Source organism: Musca vetustissima, unplaced genomic scaffold (assembly GCF_032173495.1).
Source record: "Musca vetustissima isolate MV318-11 ecotype Yass unplaced genomic scaffold, APGP_CSIRO_Mvet_v1 utg1801, whole genome shotgun sequence".
Lineage (NCBI taxonomy): Eukaryota > Metazoa > Arthropoda > Insecta > Diptera > Muscidae > Musca > Musca vetustissima.
The window spans coordinates 49,233-69,579 of record NW_026889554.1 but is presented as its reverse complement, the minus strand read 5'-3'; the positions used below and the strand labels follow the sequence as shown (position 1 = coordinate 69,579).

The window sequence follows — 20,347 nt, the reverse complement described above, 5'->3', positions numbered from 1 at the left end:
TGTGTGTATTTATGTTGCTTACATATAAAATTAGAATCTTATTAAAACACATTGTATAATATTTTTCATCTGTTTTATTTTTTTTTTATTTCTTATTTTCATAAACATCATCATCATAAGAAAACAATAAATATTTCTTTTTCGTCCAAATGATGACTCCATTAATACCATCCATCATTAGAATTCCATATTGAAATCAATTCACTTTTGCATCTCCCCAGGCCACCTCACTTGGCCTTTTCCGTCTCTAAATATGTGCGCATCACACAATCACCCAAACCCAATTTATCCATAATGTTCAAAATATCTTGACAAAATTCCGCCTTCGTGCCAGCTGATTCTTCACCACAATCCTCTAGACTCTTACTTAACCGGGCAATGACTTGCAATTTCGCATCGATAATTACATAATTACTTTCTGGTATAAAACTGGGACTTTTCTCTTTGATATATTGAATGAGAGTTTTCAGTGAATTCGAATTGGTTTTGGCATTGATGGCACCCACTGCCAAATCTTGAGCCTTTGACATTGGAGCGTGCGGTGATTTCTGTTTACATTCCAAACAATTCCAATTGGGTTGTGGTAAACCGGTAGTTTCGGGCACTGCCAAACCGGGGCAATTGGTGTCACGACAATAGACAGCCGATATAAAGGAACCTTTTTCCTGCAAAAGAGAGGGAGGAGAGAGATGTTAAAGAGGGATTTAACAATGGTTAGCTATATGTGATTTGTAAGGGCCACATAAGCGTATGATTTATTTTATTTCAGTAGATAATATTAATCATACGTCGTATGATCTATGATGGTAAATGTAAACTAATGTTAGTGGACTTATATTGTATTAATAATTATTATTAATTTTATTATTATTAAATATTTTATTTTAAATATTTTTTTCCTTATAAGCCTCAATGAAATTAGTTCAGTTATTTTTGTCATATATATGTATATATAGGTATGTATTTATTTGTATGACGTGATAGGTAAATACAAAATAATCTCCGAATTTGAAGATTTTTTTTTTCATTTCAAAATACAGATCGTTAAGCCTGAAATGCATTGAAATTAATTACTTTTGTTGGCATAGCGTGGAATACCATGAGAAGGTCATGCATCATGTATACTGTGGTCACACTTAAGATTTGCTTGAGGAAGAGAATAGTGATGTGCGACTTGGTCACGCTATGATATATAAAATTATAAACAACAAATAAGATATTCAAAAAAGTGTCATCAATGTAGGACGAAGTCTAATGACGGTGGAGTACTAAAATCTATACTAATAAAAAAGTAAATTGATTGACTGACTGACTGATTTAACGATTCATCAACGCCCAGACGAAAGCTATAATCTTGAAATTTTAGGTGAGTGTCACTCTTGGTCCAAAGGTGACAGATTAGGCTAGGATTTTGGAAATTCGTACTAGAACGGTACGAACAGTACTAAAAAGTACTAAATAGGGTATCATTTGTATTTGGCGAACCAGTAGAGCTAGAACTCTGAAATTTGGATTGAGGATCACTGATGTAGTGTAGAATAGATGGAAATTCGAACTATAAGCATCCGAAAAGTACTGAAATGTACTAAATTTGGTAAATTTTCGTAGCATGTGAATGGATTGAGCAGCTAAAAACTTGAAATTTGGAATGCAAATTAAGGTTGAGAAGTAGGGTCGATATGAGGAGAGTTTGGAAAGCGCGTTTACGAAAAGTACTATATGGTACTATATTTGGTACAAATCAAGCTGGAATCCTGAAAATTGAAAGTAACATTACCCTCGGAGTGTAGGATTGGGATATGTACATAGTTTTTGAAATTGTTTACTTATGTGTACGAAAAGTACTAAATCGTACTATAATTGGTACAATTTGGATTTGGGTGAACCGATAGAGCTGGAACAATGAAGTTTGGAGTTAGGATCATTGTAGGGATGTAGGATTAGGGTCAAGATTCAGTTTAACAAATTAATACTTATGGGTACTAAGTGGTACTAAATTTGGTACAATTTTATTCTAGGTGAGCTAGAATCATGAAATTTCGAGTCAGGATCACTGTTAAGGTATAAGATTGAAATATAAAGGAAGTTTTAGAAATTTGTACTAATGTGTACTAAATTTGTTACAATTTAAATTGTGGATGAAGCGATAGAGTTGAAATCATGAAATTGTGATTTAGGATCACTGTGGAGGTGTAGGATTGGGGTATTTAGGGTAGGATAACTCTTCACTGGAACATCGGAAGCCAAAAATTCCAACGTTTTAGAAAGAGTATATGTCTGGCTCTCGTAGGAACTATGATAATATTAAGAAAAGGGGACTTTTAAAAAATTTTTCTGGAAATCGCATATTTTCGACCCAAATTCAAGTTGAAAAATAAGGAAGATATTGATGTAGTTCATACAATAGCTATATACTCACAGAAAAAATATGTCCAAATTTGGAAGCGCCATTCTTAAGGCTAACACAATAAATCGGCTATATCTTCAAGAGTTGTTGAGATTTTCACTTGAATTTTTATAGGGACATTCTTGAATTAGTGTAGTTTCGAATCAAACCAAAAAAATAAATTAAGAATAATACCTTAAGGTATGTTGAATGCGAAAATCCGAAATTTATATACACATCTATATTGTAGGGGTATTATAGCTTTGTGTGGCCTCGAGAAATTGTAACGCCGCGAAATATTGCTCCTAGATCATCCTTTAAGTATACCGATCCTCATATATCGACTAGTTGTGTCGATCTAAACATGGGATGGGTTCTTGTAAAAAAGGAGCCCTATTGTTTTTGGTAATGATCGGTTAATATTTAGGGGATGAAATGAAAGAAAAACGTTATTTTTGTATGTTTTTCTGATCGCTCTAGAGGCCACAATAATTAACCTAGCCTCACGAAATTTTGCAAAGAGAAAGGGACCTGACTATGAAATGAGCATGACTGTTTTGACGAAGATCGGTCAATATTTAGCGGGTTAAATGGACCGAGACTTTTATGTGAAAACTGATAAAATTTTTATTGTATGGAGTACATATTAACTCTTGAAGGACATAGTCCCGAGAAGTTGGATGTGGGAGTTATACTAAGATAATTATATATATAAATATAAGCACTAGAAGGCGAACATATCGTGCGGATCGCTAAGAAATTGTGCATCAGATTCCGGTTATGGTCAAGGTCACCGCCTATAATGATAAAGATTATCGCATGATATTTTGAGGACGGAATAGACCAAGAAAAATTTTTGTATGCTTTTCCAATGCCTCTTAATGATCTGACCAGCTATTTATTTAGGGACAAATGAACCCAGACTTTTGTGTGTAAAATAACCAAGTTTTAATCGTATGGCGTAAATGTTTACTCCAGGAAAGTATGATTCGGAAAATATGTCAGGGTAAGAAATAGATTAAAGGGTGGAAATATCGGGAATTATCGCTTAGGCTCGAAACATAAACCTGCAGCAAATTAGAGTTGGTGGTAGTTGTGTAGGGTATTATATGGTCGACATCGTCCGACTATACTACTTTGCTCACTGGTTTATTATTTTTTTTAATACAAAATACCGATTATCAAATGTTTTTTTTCTGTTTCAGTAAATTTTTTCATAGTAAAACTAATAAAAGGGAAAAATGTCAAAATGTAAGAGTTCAAAATCATACAAAATATTCTGGAAGGGAAAACTAGTAAAAATGCCAAAATTAGATGGCAAATGCCAAAATTAGATGTTTTGCCATTTTTACACGGCCAAATTTCTCGAGTGAAAACTTTACAAAGAGAAAGTCATTTTGTTTTGTGTTTTCTTAAATTCGGCTGAACATATTGTGGTTTCAGGAACGGTTTTCTAGTAAAAAGTTGGAAAACTTGTAAAATTATAATAGCTCTTTCGATCTTCCCTATTACATACATTGAAGACACACTAAATATTGTAATGGTATTATAGTCATTCACATATCCATTAAAAAATATTTAAGTATTTTTCTCATTTTCAGGATAATTTCATTTTTACCTAACACACAAAATAATGAAAATAATTGTTATGATTTTTTTTGTGTCAATAAAATGTGATCGTTAAAAAAAATTATTAAGACCATTTCAAAAAAAACATGTGGTCTTTTATGGGTTTTAATAAAATAAATGAACATTGTACAAGTTCATTGGCATGTTGTTGTTATTATAGGACAAATTATTTGTCTTATTCCAACAACTACATATATTTTATTAATGGATTATATATGTTTAAATTTTGGTGACAAAATTTTTTTTTTCATAAATTTTATTTATTGATCTCCTTAATTTTAAGAACATTGAACAAGTTGTTTGCATTAACCAAGGAAAAAAGATAATTTGTTTAAACAAATCTGCTAAAATGTCTTCACAGCTGTCCAAAATAGGTTGTGTGAAAATGTTTTCAAAATTGTTTCTCACTGTCATTAGAATAGATTAACAGACCCTTCTATTATAATGGGGGAACTGATCAATCATCTTATGTTCTCTATTATATTATATGACAAATATAGTACGATGTTGTTATACAAATAAATGTTTATATTATTTTTTTAAATGCGACTATCATGTACAGATATGGGAGACAAATTTCAATTTTTTTAAAACAATATATATATGACAAATATATGTACAAATGTGGAAGACACTTTTTAATTCTCCTAACAACAGTGTTGCCAATTTAGCACTTTTAGTGCTAGATTTAGCACTTTTTAAACTCGTTTAGCACCAACAAAATTGATCTAGCACCTAGCACTTTTTTTAGCATTTTTAATTTGTTCCAAGATTTTTTCAAAATGTGATCGGCCGAACTTTTTATAACTTTTTAACTATATAATAAATTACAGCCAGCTCGATTGGAAAATGTGTCCAAAATCCCCAAAATACCGAATATTGGGGGTACCGTTATATGGGGGCTAGACTGATAACAATAACAAACATCCAATGGGTACTAGGAATGTCTGACAGATCATTATCAAAGCAGCCATGTTTTTTCGTTGATTAGATTTTCCGTATTTATTGATGTTGGGATATAAAAGTGCATTTAGAAAAAAAAATCTTTTTTTGTATTATTTCATACTGTAAATATCATCCGTTCAAACCGATAGATGTCGCACTTCAACAAAACCGGAACTTTATGCAAAATTGTGTAGCTATAATCTACTGCGGTAATGGTAATACAAAATACTATTACAATATATAGACCCCTGTAAATATTTACGTAAAGCTCCACATCTTCTAGAATCTGCTCTTCTAGAATAAATGTGAAGAGCATATAATGTAAATTTTGTATTTTTTCAAACAAAAGTCTGGGTCAATTTGACTTGCCATGTACAATTTTGTGACCTCTAGAGAGACCAGAAACAAATATGAAATGCGTTGGTTGACTTCAACAGCCAAACACAATAAGTGTCTTCACTGGCCAGAACCGGATATGAAGAATATCGTGACAATTGTTTCAAAGCTATGACCTTTACAAATATCCGGGATATAACGATCCGTATACCAAAATGTAAGTCCAGGACCAATATTTCGTTACAAACTATTGAAGCACAAACACTTGCAATACCCTCACAACATAGCTATTAATTTAAATTTTAAGAAATATAGATCTCATTATAAACAATTATCAATTTTTTTAAATTCATTTTTAGCACTTTTTCCTGGCACTTTTCTAAAATTTTTAGCACTTTTTAGCATATTTTTCAATAAAATCTAGCATTTTTTCTCAATCAAGTTTTGGCAACACTGCCTAACAACAATCCTTCTTGCAAATATTCCGATTTTTCAGAAAAACAATAATTACAAACAATTAATTATTCATAAAAATTGGTCACACTTTGTGATTACTGCCGTTTGTATTTTTGTTGCCAATATCAACAGGCGTTGGTAATTTCTCATGTCACAGCGTGACATACATAGCAAATTGCATTCGACTCTTCTTCCTCAATCAACAAAAAAAAACACACACACACATGAAAAGTGACTGCAAACATTTTCAAAAACAGACACCCACCATAAACGACCTTGAATTTTTTTAGCGGGATTAGTATGACATTTTAAGACACAGCAACAACAACAAATGAAATTAATTTGAAATGCATTTAAGTCGTAACCCAAAAAATACAAAATTTGCATTTATAATTTTGCACATTCATAAAATTTATTTCTTATTAAGTATATGTGTTTATAAGACATGTGTTGTAATATAATAGATTTATTCATTGTAGTCATAAAAGAAATAATTTTGCTAGAAGGGGTTTGACTGCATCCACTCCTAAAAAAAATATTACGATATACTTTGTTATGCTATACAATACAATAAAAAATCCATCCAAATCTTATCTTGGTCCCTTCTTCATCTCAATTGTGGACACTAACCTCCCCGCGGTGTCACCTGGGGTAATTATTTTCATCACCCGTTTAAATAGTGAGCTAATATGTGCCGCGAGTTCACCCATAAGAACTATAAAAAATGGGTTGAGGCGTCGGGTTAGTTGTCCACACTCGGAAAACCCCTCCTACTATGAAAAAGCAACGAAAAACATATAATGGTCCACGATCTGCAAATCTGCACTAGGAATGTGCGCACGTTGTACAGAACAGGCACAGTTTTCGCTTTGGCGGATGTACTCAAAAAGGACAAAGCTGATATTATTGCCTTGCAGGAAATGCGATGGAAAGGGACTGGTGTAAGTAAATCAGATGATTACGCCCTGTATTATAGCTGCCATGAAACGTGGAGAATAGAAGACCTCGTCTCCAGATTCATTGCAGTTGATGAGCGAATTGCTATAATCCGTATAAAAGCGAAGTTCATCTACATCAGTCTTATTTGAGTCCGTGCTCTGATGGAAGAGAAAGATGAGCAGAACAAAGGCATACTTTACGAGCGTCTAGAAACAGCATATGACCGCTACCCTGGCTAGGAGATTTTAATACAAAAATCGGAAGGGAAAATATTGGCCCCACTGTCGGAAAATTTTGCCCAAGAAGAGACATCCGACAATAGCATGTCGATTGATTGACTTCGCGGCAGCCAAAAATATGGTAATTAGCAGCATCAGATTCAAGAATCTCGAAATACACAAGGCCACCTGGATTTCTCCTGATCAAGCAACGAGAAATCAAATTGAGCTTGTTGTGATAAACGGTGTATTAGACGTTCGATCGATCCGAGGAGCGTCGAAAAGCTGCAAGCACAACAGGTAGCAGAGGCCTACTACGCTCAACTTACCCACCTGCTTGACGAAAGCTCTTCTTGTCCCGATAATAGTATTCTACTTTGCACAATGGCAAAGAATTGTCCACTCCTACAAACTGAAGCAAAAGCAACACTTGGGTACCAAAAACCACCATCGAGAAACCCATGGTACGATCAAGAGTATTGTAATGCTACTGATGTGAAAACGCAGCGTGTAGGGCAACCCTGCAAACAGTATCACCTGTATCACCTAATGGGAGAGAGAATTATCGGGAAAAAAGGTGAGAGGGGAAATGTATTTTCAGAAAAATAAAGAAAGAGCAAGAAGAACGGATGTTTTCTGGATTTACAGGAGTCACAATAAAGTTCGGAAATTTTACTAACGAGTAAAACACCAAATCGAAGGCTTTGGTGCAGGCACATCCTCCTGCAGAGATGAAGAATGAAACCTGGTAACCGATGCAGACAGCGTGTTGAAGATGCAGACAGCGTGTTGAGAATCCCCAGAACCAATAAGAGATGACGGAGATGGAGGAATGAATGCCCAATGATTGGAACTTCAGCATCCTGTATCCCGCGCACAAAAAAAGGAGACAAGACGATATGTGCCAATTAGTCTTCTTCTCATCGCATATAAAGTGCAATCCAGGGTGTTGTGTGAACGACTGAAGCCAATAGTTGATGACATTATTTGACCACACCAATACGGTTTTAGACCTTGCAATTCTACCATTGACCAGATTTGCTCTCTGCGTCGACTATAAAGCCGCATTCGAAAGCCCAATCCGCTCAGAGGTTTTAAATTCTTGCCAGCTTTCGGCATTCCTGCAAAATTAATACGGCTAGGCAAGATAACTTTAACTGGCACAATATCAAAGGACCTCTTAAAGCCCTTCAATACCAAACAAGGATTCTGAGAATGTGACAGTTTGTCGTGTACCCTTTTTAACATCCTGCTGGAAAAGGTCATACGAGATGCAAATGTTAAAATGGCGCTCTGTACACCAAACAGCATATGTTAGTCGTCTACGCCCACAACATTGACATAATGGGTCGAACATTGCGAGCGGTAACAGCCACCTTTGAACGAATTGAAAAGGAGTCAGCCAAAGTGGGACTGACAGTAAATGTCGAGAAGACCATGCTGATGGTATAACGCCCAAGATGTCCAGTAGACTCGGACCAAATATTTAACTTGAAAACTACAGCTTCGAGTTGGTGAACGTTTTTATATACATCGGTACCGCCATAAAAAAACTAATAACATGTTGGCCAACAGATGCGGCCTTGTTTTTGAATTGCTTACTCAGAACATAGTAAGCAATTCAAAAACAAGGACGCTGTTACTACCCGTGCTGTTGTATGGATTTGAAGCATGGGTACTTCGTCATCTGATTGTGCAGATGACGAAGCTCTTGCAGTGATAGAGAGAAAATTTCTCCGAAAGATCTATGGGCCGATCTGCGTCGACGGTGAATATCGCCTGTCGAATGAACCGTAAGTTGTATCATCTTTCCTCGGACATCGACATAGTCAGATCATGTTGTGAGAATGGATGGGGATGCCCAGCTCAAATGACATATAAAAGCGAGCTAACTGGTTCCTGTAGAAGGGTAAGGAAAAAGTCAAATGGAAGACAACATCTCTGAACATGGTCTTTCAAATTGGATGAGATGCGCACAAAACCGACCCGCCTGGAAATATTTTGTTTAAGCTCGGCTTATGAAACAAATGTTCTGTCACAAGCCAGCTAAGTAGGTAGGGGGCACAGCTATAAAAGTTAACAGCAAAATTGCATTGGGTTCAATGTTGTTATGTTCGGCTCGTTCGAACTCTTCATGCCCTCCACCTCGTAGTGCGTATTCAAAGTTCCTTAAATCGGTCGGGACTTTTATATGGGGACTATGATATTGCATTATGTGGTAGAAGGTTTTTAATGCTCAGAAAAAATAATATTTAAAATTACAGACACTCAGATTGGGTAGACAGACGGACATGAATTAGTCTAAATAGAATTTTATTCAAATCAAGAAAATGCTTAGGCCATCAAATTTGATTTATTTGAAGAAACCACTAAAACAGAAGATGTACGTATTTTATGAAATTCAGATATAATTATTTGATAGTCCGTCTGTAGTTGTATTTCAAAAATCTGCTCTCGTTTTTATTTCTCAAAACGTAAACTTATTAAGACTAATAACTTTTTTGAGGGTCTGCCAAAGCTTCAGACCCCAATCTCGATTTTAATTTTTCAATCAATACCAATGCTTGTTAAGGTTTGTAACTTTGCACATATATAATTGAAGATTTAAAAGAGAAGAAAAAAATTTACAAAAAAAAATTAGTGTTTTTTTGTTGTTTTTTGTAATTAAAGAGAAGTCCTTATTTTTGATGGCGGGCATGATAACTCCTCACTGGAACATCGGAATCCGAAAATTCCAACGGTGTTAGAAAGAGTACTTGTCGGGCTCTCGTATGAACTAATATTATTGACTTCGCTCAGAAATTAAAAAAATGGTGGACCTTTGAAAAAATATTTTTGGAAAATCGCCGATTTTTTACCAAAGCCCAAGTCAAAAAATAAGGAAGATCTTCACCGATTGGCTTTATCCTAGTTCATACGATAGCTATACACTCACAGAGAAACGTGTAAAAATTTTGAATCGATTGAGTTATTAGTTTTTGAGTTATCGTGCCCGCCATTCGCAAAAAAATGTTTAGAGAAAAACGCGTTTAAAGTTTGAGAAGCCCTTCAGCCGTCACTTGATGCTGACGCAATAAATCGGATATATCTTCAAAAGTTCTTGAGATTTTCACTTGAAATTTTGTAGAGACATTCTTTAATCAGTGTAGCCATAACCGTGGATTTTTATAAAATACAGTTTCGGGTACCTATCTATGATATTCTTTAAAAAATGTTTTGAAAGACGATCTAAGCTTTAAGTGTACATTTTTAAATTTAATTTTTTAAAGGTTCCATTCATTTTTGAGGGCCAGTCCAAGGTAAAAGTGTAAGGACAAATATTAAATTACACTTATAACTTAGAAAGCTCTTCAAAATATTTAGTGTAATAATCCTAATATCATTTTTTTATAATCCTCTTACATTTCGTGAAATTATATCAGGGTGTCAGTTTCGGGGGATATGTGGTTCTGCCCCATTAATTTCCTAATTTATAGTCAGACGTCCCTGGCGGATTTTTTTACTCAATTTTATTTCGTTATAAAAGACATCGGAGAGTAGATGATTCGAGTTATTGTATCATGTTTTTTTATTCCTATTTACAGATCTTCGAATACAATACCTCACGTATCCTTTTCGTCCTCATTCTTTGACATTTAAATATTCCTATATTCGGTTGTTTTCTCAAGAAACCCCATATTTATGAAAATTTCAATTGTCGGAAATTCAAAATTTCCCCATTGTTATTCTATGACTTTCCATATGGGGTCAACATTTTCTCATATCATATTTTGTTTTATTATATTTATGATCTTCGAAGACAATTTATCAAAACATTTTATTATAACAATTTATAGCTGCTAATTAGCCGGGTTAACTGTGCCTAAAGAATGTCCACTTATTCTTTTGTCATGGTTCATAAATTCCATGAAATAATATCTTCTGCACAAAAATAGACATGACAGCTATGTCAATAAATAATGTTGACAAAATGAAAGGCACGGTACATTTAAATATTTGATTTAAATGCGTTTTAATCCCTACAACCACATCGAACAAGATGTGTGCCTAATAATAATTTTCACAGGTTCCAAAAAAAAATTGAATATTTTTTTCAAAATTTTAGCTAAAATATTTTTCTTAAATATTAATTTTGTGAATTAAGGCAGCGAAGATTTCAAGTTTCGTGGATAATGCACACAATAATTATTCAAAAATTTCGATTGTTCACATCATTTTGGGATATTTTCATAAGTTCCATTAAGGTTGTTAAAGTGCATAAATAACGTGTAATATATGAGTCATAATTTTGATTTAATATCTTATAAACATTTGACCCCAATAATTCCAATAAGAATTTCTATATATGTATAAGAATTATATTAACATTATTATTATACTTTTTTTAACAATCAATTGAACATAAGAGGATTTTGAGAGTCGAAACATTCTTATTTCTTGAAAAATATTGAATGAATATCTTGATGAAAATAAACATAAATATTTTGATAAATTTGAGTCATTTAATTGGACACAATGTGTTACATATCACATCACCATCGACACAAAAACAAAAAAAACTTATGAAAATATTATTCTTTATTTTTCAATTCGATTTCTTTTTCATTTATAATGTTTGGATATGATTTCGACGATGCTGTTGTGTTTATTTTCAATATTGATTGAAAATATTTATTTAATATTTAACAAAAGTCTGAAAAAAATTATTATTTTTTGGAGGAATTTTATTAATTTGAATTGCCTTTAATTGTCTGTTTATTGATTTTTTGATTTTGAAAACAATTTTCATTGTAAAGTGAACAATTTTTCTTTTGAATCGAATGCGAAAAATTAAAAAAATAAATAATGATTTATTATATTTGCTGGGATAATATAATTTTTGAATAAGAAGAAAAATATAATAAACAAATAAAAATGAAAATGGAATCTTAAAAAAAATCCATAGTCCTCGAAAAAATCTTCTTTAACAAATCCACGCCGATTCTACTCTTTGAAAAAATAATCTTTAAAAAATCCACGCCTATTCTAGAAACCCATGGTACGATCAGGAGTGTCGTAATGCTACTGATATGAAAAACGCAGCGTATAGGGCAAACCTGCGGACAGTAGCAACACGTAATGTGATGGAGAACTATCGGGAGAAAAGGGGAGAGGAGAAACGTATTTTCAGAAAAATGAAGAAAGAACAAGAAAAACGTGGGAGCAAATCGAGATGTGCAGGAGAAATCGAGAATGAAGTCCGACAATTCTACCAACGGGTAAAACACCAAACCAAAGACTTTGGTGCTGGCACATCCTCCTGTAGAGATGAAGAAGGAAACCTAGTGACAGGTACAGACAGCGGGCTGAGGATCTTCCAGAGCATTTTGTAAAACTTCTGATATCAAATAGAAGCGGTGAAGAGGATACCCCAGAACCAATAATATATGACGATATAGAGTGTATACCACCTAGCCAAGATGAAGTCAGAATAGCAATCAATAATAATAAAGTAGCAGGTGCCGATGGGTTACAAGCCGAACTATTCAAGACTGATGGTCAGATGCTGGTAAGGAGCATGCACCAGATGAATAGTACAATTTGGCTAGAAGAATGCGAGATCAAATGATTGGAACCTCATCACCCTGTGTGACGTGCTCAAAAAAGAAGACAAGACGATATGTGCCAACTATAGAGGAATAAGTCTCCTTCCCATCGCATATAAAGTGCTATCCAGCGTACTGTGTGAACGACTGAAGACAATGGTCAATGACATCATTGGACCATACCAATGCGGCTTCAGACCTGGCAAATCCACCATAGACCAGATTTTCACTCTGCGAAATACACATCGACACATACAACCTATTTGTCGACTATAATACGGTATTTACATTAGAACTTTTTACCAGGTTAACCTACTTTATGAGGATTTATTTGGCATATATTCAAAGGAATTGAAAATTTAAACCCACTGGGTTAACCAAATCCGGTTCAAAGTAAACGACCTTTAAAGCCGCATTCGACAGCCCTATCCGTTCAAAGGCGTTCGGTATTCCTGCAAAATTAATACGAACGAGGATTCGGACAAGGTGACAGTTTGTAGTGTGATCTTTTTAACATCCTGCTGGAAAAGGTCATACGAGACGCAAAGGTGAACAGAAATGGCACTCTGTACACCAAACAACACATGTTGCTCGCCTACGCCGATGACATCGATATAATGGGTCGAACATTGCGAGCGGTTACAGCCACCTTTGAACAAATTGAAAAGGAGTCTGCCAAAGTGGGTCTGGCAGTAAACGACGAGAAGACCTAACTGATGGTATCATGAGAACTACAGCTTCGAAGTAGTCAAATATTTTATATACCTTGGTACCGCCATAAACAAAACGAATGACATCAGTTTTGAAATTCCGAGAAGGATTGTGATGGACAACAGATGCTACTATGGTCTAAATAAGCAGTTTAGAAACAAGGCCACCTCCCGCCAGATGAAATTTATACTTTACAAGACGCTGGTACTACCCGTGCTATTATATGGATCTGAAGCAAAGCTTGCGCAAGCAGATGAGGCAGCTCTCGGGGTGTTTGAAAAAAAATTCTTCGAAAGATCTACGGGCCGATCTGCGTCGACGGTGAATATCGTCGTCGAATGAACCACGAGCTTTACAATCGGACATCGACATAGTCAGTCGTGTTAAGCTGCAGCGACTACGGTGGCTAGGCCATGTTGTGCGAATGAATGAGAATGTCCCAGCTCAAAAGGCATATAAAAGCGAGCCTACTGATGGTTCCCATAGAAGGGGAAGGTCACGAGTTAGATGGAAAGACCAACTAGAAAACAACATCTTAGGGACCCGCCCATTCTATGGTCCCTAAAAAAATATTCTTTTAAAAAATCCACGCCTATTCTATGGTCCCTAAAAAAATATTCTTTTACAAAATCCACGCCTATTCTATGGTCCCTAAAAAAATATTCTTTTAAAAAATCCACGCCTATTCTATGGTCCCTAAAAAAATATTCTTTTAAAAAATCCACGCCTATTCTATGGTCCCTAAAAAAATATTCTTTTAAAAAATCCACGCCTATTCTATGGTCCCTAAAAAAATATTCTTTTAAAAAATCCACGCCTATTCTATGGTCCCTAAAAAAATATTCTTTTAAAAAATCCACGCCTATTCTATGGTCCCTAAAAAAATATTCTTTTAAAAAATCCACGCCTATTCTATGGTCCCTAAAAAAACGCCTATTCTATATTCTTTAAAAAAAAATATTTTTCAAAAAATCCACGCCTATTCTATGGTCCCTAACAAAAAATATTCTTTAAAAAAATCCACGCCTATTCTATGGTCCCTAACAAAAAATATTCTTTAAAAAAATCCACGCCCATTCTATGGTCACTAAAAAAATATTCTTTAAAAAAAACCACGCCAATTCTATGGTCCCTAAAAAAAATTCTTTAAAAAAAATCCCCGCCTATTCTATGGTCCCTAAAAAAATATTCTTTTAAAAAATCCACGCCTATTCTATGGTCCCTAAAAAATATTCTTTTAAAAAATCCACGCCTATTCTATGGTCCCTAAAAAAATATTCTTTTAAAAAATCCACGCCTATTCTATGGTCCCTAAAAAAATATTCTTTTAAAAAATCCACGCCTATTCTATGGTCCCTAAAAAAATATTCTTTAAAAAAATCCACGCCTATTCTATGGTCCATTAAAAAACTATTCTTTAAAAAAATCCACGCCTATTCTATGGTCCCTAAAAAATATTCTTTAAAAAAATCCACGCCTATTCTATGGTCCCTAAAAAAATATTCTTTTAAAAAATCCACGCCTATTCTATGGTCCCTAAAAAAATATTCTTTTAAAAAATCCACGCCTATTCTATGGTCCCTAAAAAAATATTCTTTTAAAAAATCCACGCCTATTCTATGGTCCCTAAAAAAATATTCTTTAAAAAATCCACGCCTATTCTATGGTCCCTAAAAAAATATTCTTTAAAAAAATCCACGCCTATTCTATGGTCCCTAAAAAAATATTCTTTTAAAAAATCCACGCCTATTCTATGGTCCCTAAAAAAATATTCTTTTAAAAAATCCACGCCTATTCTATGGTCCCTAAAAAAATATTCTTTTAAAAAATCCACGCCTATTCTATGGTCCCTAAAAAAATATTCTTTTAAAAAATCCACGCCTATTCTATGGTCCCTAAAAAAATATTCTTTTAAAAAATCCACGCCTATTCTATGGTCCCTAAAAAAATATTCTTTTAAAAAATCCACGCCTATTCTATGGTCCCTAAAAAAATATTCTTTTAAAAAATCCACGCCTATTCTATGGTCCCTAAAAAAATATTCTTTTAAAAAATCCACGCCTATTCTATGGTCCCTAAAAAAATATTCTTTTAAAAAATCCACGCCTATTCTATGGTCCCTAAAAAAATATTCTTTTAAAAAATCCACGCCTATTCTATGGTCCCTAAAAAAATATTCTTTAAAAAAATCCACGCCTATTCTATGGTCCCTAAAAAAATATTCTTTAAAAAATCCACGCCTATTCAATGGTCCCTTAAAAAACTATTCTTTAAAAAAATCCACGCCTATTCTATGGTCCCTAAAAAAATATTCTTTAAAAAAATCCACGCCTATTCTATGGTCCCTAAAAAAATATTCTTTAAAAAAATCCACGCCTATTCTATGGTCCCTAAAAAAATATTCTTTAAAAAATCCACGCCTATTCTATGGTCCCTAAAAAAATATTCGTTAAAAAATCCACCCCTATTCTATGGTCCCTAAAAAAAATATTCTTTAAAAAAATCCACGCCTAGTGGCCTTTTAGTCCTTAAAAAAAATATTCTTTAAAAAAATCCACGCCTATTCTATGGTCCCTTGAAAAACTATTCTTTAAAAAAAAACCCCACGCCTATTCTATGGTCCCTAAAAAAATTCTTTAAAAAAAATCCCCGCCTATTCTATGGTCCATAAAAAAATATTCTGTAAAAAAATCCACGCCTATTCTAGACCTTAAAAAAATATTCCACGCCTATCTAAAAATATTCAATTAGAAATTTAAAATATATGTTGCCCTTTATATATAAATTTAACTTTATGACACATTAAGAAAAAATTTAAAATATTTCCAATCTCTATATAAAATCAAAAAAATATCTTTTTAGTTTTATTTTTAATTTTCACTATGGAATTCGAACATTTAATGAAATATTAAAAATCAAAACTATAAGCAGACCAAAAAACATTCAACATTAATGTCAACTAAATACATTTCAGCTAAGTTATGGCCTGCTGCTTAATGTTTTCGGCGAAATATATCTACCCCCAGAGAATATTTTTATTTTATATATGCCACTGATTTGGACATAATTGAAATCACAATATATATAGACATATAAAAAAATTGTCTAAAAGATCATTAAAAATATTAAAAGAATTTTTAGATTTTTTGCATATCATTTCGATTTTTTTAAGAAACAAAAAAAAAAATTAAGAAATGTGCAAAATTCTAATACCTCCCACCATTGCCACCCTTCCTGCCTGCATCACATATGTTTATCAGCAACGACATTCATCCATCCGTCTATCCCCCAAAAACACCATTAGTTCAGATGTGGTGTGAAGATGTTGATGTTGCTGCCGGTGATGATGATTATTGTTATTGTTTTGGCCTCAACATGAGTATTTTTTTTCTTGCGGGGGGAAATTAATTAAAATACAACCCATCACAGATTTGCTATAAATATTATTGAAACGTATTAAAAATAAAATCGAATAAAATATGTGAAAAATTCAAAACAAACACACAACAAATCCCGGTCCCCACTTTCGCTATCGGACGAATTCACCCACCATCACATTGGAAATCACTCGAAATTATGTCAACGTATTGAAATTTTTGTGTAGCGTGTGTGCACAGTGCCAGGATATTTATGATGAAGGTGGAAATCTTTGAAAGATGTGATTGAGTAGTGAGAAGGAAACAGTGGGGCTGTGTCAGAAAACAAATAAATAAATTGAAAAATCCACGCCTATGATAGTCTTTGAAAAAATCCACGCCTATGATAGTCTTTGAAAAAATCCACGCCTATGATAGTCTTTGAAAAAATCCACGCCTATGATAGTCTTTGAAAAAATCCACACCTATGATAGTCTTTGAAAAAATCCACGCCTATGATAGTCTTTGAAAAAATCCACACCTATGATAGTCTTTGAAAAAATCCACGCCTATGATAGTCTTTGAAAAAATCCACACCTATGATAGTCATTGAAAAAAAATCCACGCCTATGATTGTCTTTGAAAAAATCCACGCCTATGATAGTCTTTGAAAAACTACACGCCTATGATAGTCTTTGCAAAAATCCACGCCTATGATAATCTTTGCAAAAATCCACGTCTTTGAAAAAACCCACGCCTATGATAGTCTTTGAAAAAATCCACTCCTATGATAGTCTTTGAAAAAATCCACGCCTATGATAGTCTTTGAAAAAAATCCACGCTTATGATAGTCTTTGAAAAAAATCCACGCCTATGATAGTCTTTGAAAAAATCCACGCCTATGATAGTCTTTGAAAAATCCACGCTTATGATAGTCTTTGAAAAAATCCACGCTTATGATAGTCTTTGAAAAAATCCACGCCTATGATAGTCTTTGAAAAAATACACGCCTATGATAGTCTTTGAAAAAATCAACGCCTATGATGATCTTTGAAAAAATCCACACCTATGATAGTCTTTGAGAAAAATCCACGCCTATGATAGTCTTTGAAAAAATCCACGCCTATGATAGTCTTTGAAAAAATGCACGCCTATGATAGTCTTTGTAAAAATGCACGCCTATGATAACCTTTGAAAAAATCCACATTTGAAAAAATCCACGCCTATGATAGTCTTGGAAGAAATCCACGCCTATGATGATCTCTGAAAAAATCCACGCCTATGATAGTCTTGGAAGAAATTCACGCCTATGATAATCTCTGAAAAAATCCACGCCTATGATAGTCTTGGAAGAAAACCACGCCTATGATAGTCTTTGAAAAAATCCTTAAAAAATCCACGCCTTTTCTGGTTCTAGAAAAAATATTCCTTAAAAAATCCACGCCTTTTCTGGTTCTAGAAAAAATATTCCTTAAAAAATCCACGCCTTTTCTGGTTCTAGAAAAAATATTCTTTAAAAAATCCACGCCTTTTCTTTAAAAAAATATTCTTTAAAAAATCCACGCCTATTCCGGTCTTTGAAAAAATATTCTTTAAAAAATCCACGCCTTTTCTTCTTAAAAAACACCTTTTCTGGTTGTAGAAAAAATATTCCTTAAAAACTCCACGCCTTTTCTGGTTCTAGAAAAAATATTCCTTAACAAATCCACGCCTTTTCTGGTTCTAGGAAAAATATTCTTTAAAAAATCCACGCCTTTTCTGGTTCTAGAAAAAATATTCCTTAAAAAATCCACGCCTTTTCTGGTTCTAGAAAAAATATTCCTTAAAAAAATGCAAGCCTTTTCTGGTTCTAGAAAAAATATTCCTTAACAAATCCACGCCTTTTCTGGTTCTAGAAAAAATATTCTTTAAACAATCCACGCCTACGGCTGGTCTTTGAAAAAATTTCTTTAAAAATCCAAGCCTAAGGCTAGTCCTTGAAAAAAAATATTCTAAAAAAATCCTCACCTATGTTGGTTAATGAAAAAAATATTCTTTAAAAAATCACTTATATGTTGGCCCTTTAAAAAATGTTTAGTCCACTCTCTCATACTTACAGTTGGATCTGAGCACCTCTGACATTTACAGGTAAACGTTTTCTTCATCTTCAAGTACAAGTGGCGAGCAATATTCGATGTGAACAACTTCGTATAGGTCGTGGTGATCTCTGTACCCGCTGGTATATCCACCGATGCCTTTACAATCATATTATTTGTCTTCTCCTCAAAGGTATAATATGAATTCGGTACACAATCATGATTGATCAAGGCAAAGAGTGGAAACAAAGCACGATAGAAAAATTCCTGATTATCATTGGTACGATCCGAGGTCTCATCGAATCCATTGGTACGCAACACAGCCACTGCTCGATTCATAATATCGATAAGTTTCTTATCCGTTGGGAATTTACGGAAACACTTTGCAGCATTTCGTACCTCAGTACGATGATTATTGTCCAATGTGGCCTGTAGGCAATACATCAGATCACGCTGTTCCTTGGTGCAATTAATGGCACGAGCTGGACACAGCAGGCGTATAATTACGGAATTGGCCACATCCGGTTCACAGGGTTCCCATGACTTGAATAGGGCACAATCGGCCTTGTGTTGTTTCTTTTTCTGGCATAAATTACAAATCGGCAGACCACATCCTTGGCGGCACATAAACTTGGTATCGGGTAGGAGTTTAAAGCAAACCGAGCAAGAATTTAGGGTGTCCTCCTTACGAGCCGCTGGACCAATCAGCAATGGCATATCACGAAATATGACTTCACCGCGTTTAATGTTACGTGTGGTAAATACACCGCGACCCGCAATTTTCGAAATACCGATTTCCCATGCAGGATCCTTATCTTTGAACGGTTCCAAGAATTGTTCCAACAATTCCGTGGTACGTTTCGGACAAATCATGGTTATGGGAAATTTGCACTAAGTTTGGTTTATTCGAAAATTTCTTATTTTTATTTTACAAAAATTTTCAAAATTATTTTTTTTTATTTTTTAATATTCCACAAAATATTTAATTGCTAACATCCACTTTGGTTTATATCGAAATATTTGTATTTTAAATTTTAATCCTTTAAAATATTTGTTTTTTTATTTTTTAATTATCCTTAATTTTTTTTAAAAAATATTTTTATTGTACTTTCTCTTTTTTATTGACTCAATTTTTATGTCAAAATGTTTTTTTCAAATTTTGTTCCTTCTTTCAAGCTACGCGATCTTTGGCTAACTGTCGCCTCATTCCAGTTTACAAGACTTATATTTAAAATGTTGCCAAAATTTGTGGCAACAGTACAACGAACCAAAGCGAAGCGGATCGTTCGTATGCAAACATTTGGCTTTCGGCTTTTGTGTGCGAAAAATTTTTTTGTTTTAAATTTTTCATCAATTCATAATTTTTGTGTTTGTGTGAGGGAAATTATGGCGAATATATTCATGTTTCTTTGGTGAAAGGAAGAGGTCATAGACTCACGATCCTAATATTTAAATGGGAATTTTGAACCAATACAAATATTTGGTGTAAGGTTCGAAATCCGAAAATTAGTGTGGATTTTATTAAAAAAAATTAAATATTTGTAGGCGACGATTTTTTTAAGACTTTTTTCAAGCAACCTAATAATAGTGGATTTTTTAAAAAAATATTTGTTCAAGCTCTCTGATGGACGTGGATTTAAAAACAAAATTGGTTCAAGCTCTCTGATAGGCGTGGATATTTAAAAAAATATATATGTTCAAGCTCTCTATG

The 20,347-nt window shown here is 33.7% G+C and overlaps 1 protein-coding gene across 1 annotated transcript; it reads right to left on the bottom strand.

Moving 5' to 3' along the window:
- Positions 1-227: 227 nt before the first annotated feature.
- On the bottom strand, positions 228-19,509 carry LOC133337245 (SET domain-containing protein SmydA-8). Its single transcript, XM_061545494.1, has 2 exons — positions 18,658-19,509; positions 228-665 (listed from the first exon to the last, which is right to left on the bottom strand). Exons 1-2 carry the CDS (start codon positions 19,507-19,509, stop codon positions 228-230), a joined length of 1,290 nt encoding a protein of 429 aa, XP_061401478.1.
- Positions 19,510-20,347: the final 838 nt, after the last annotated feature.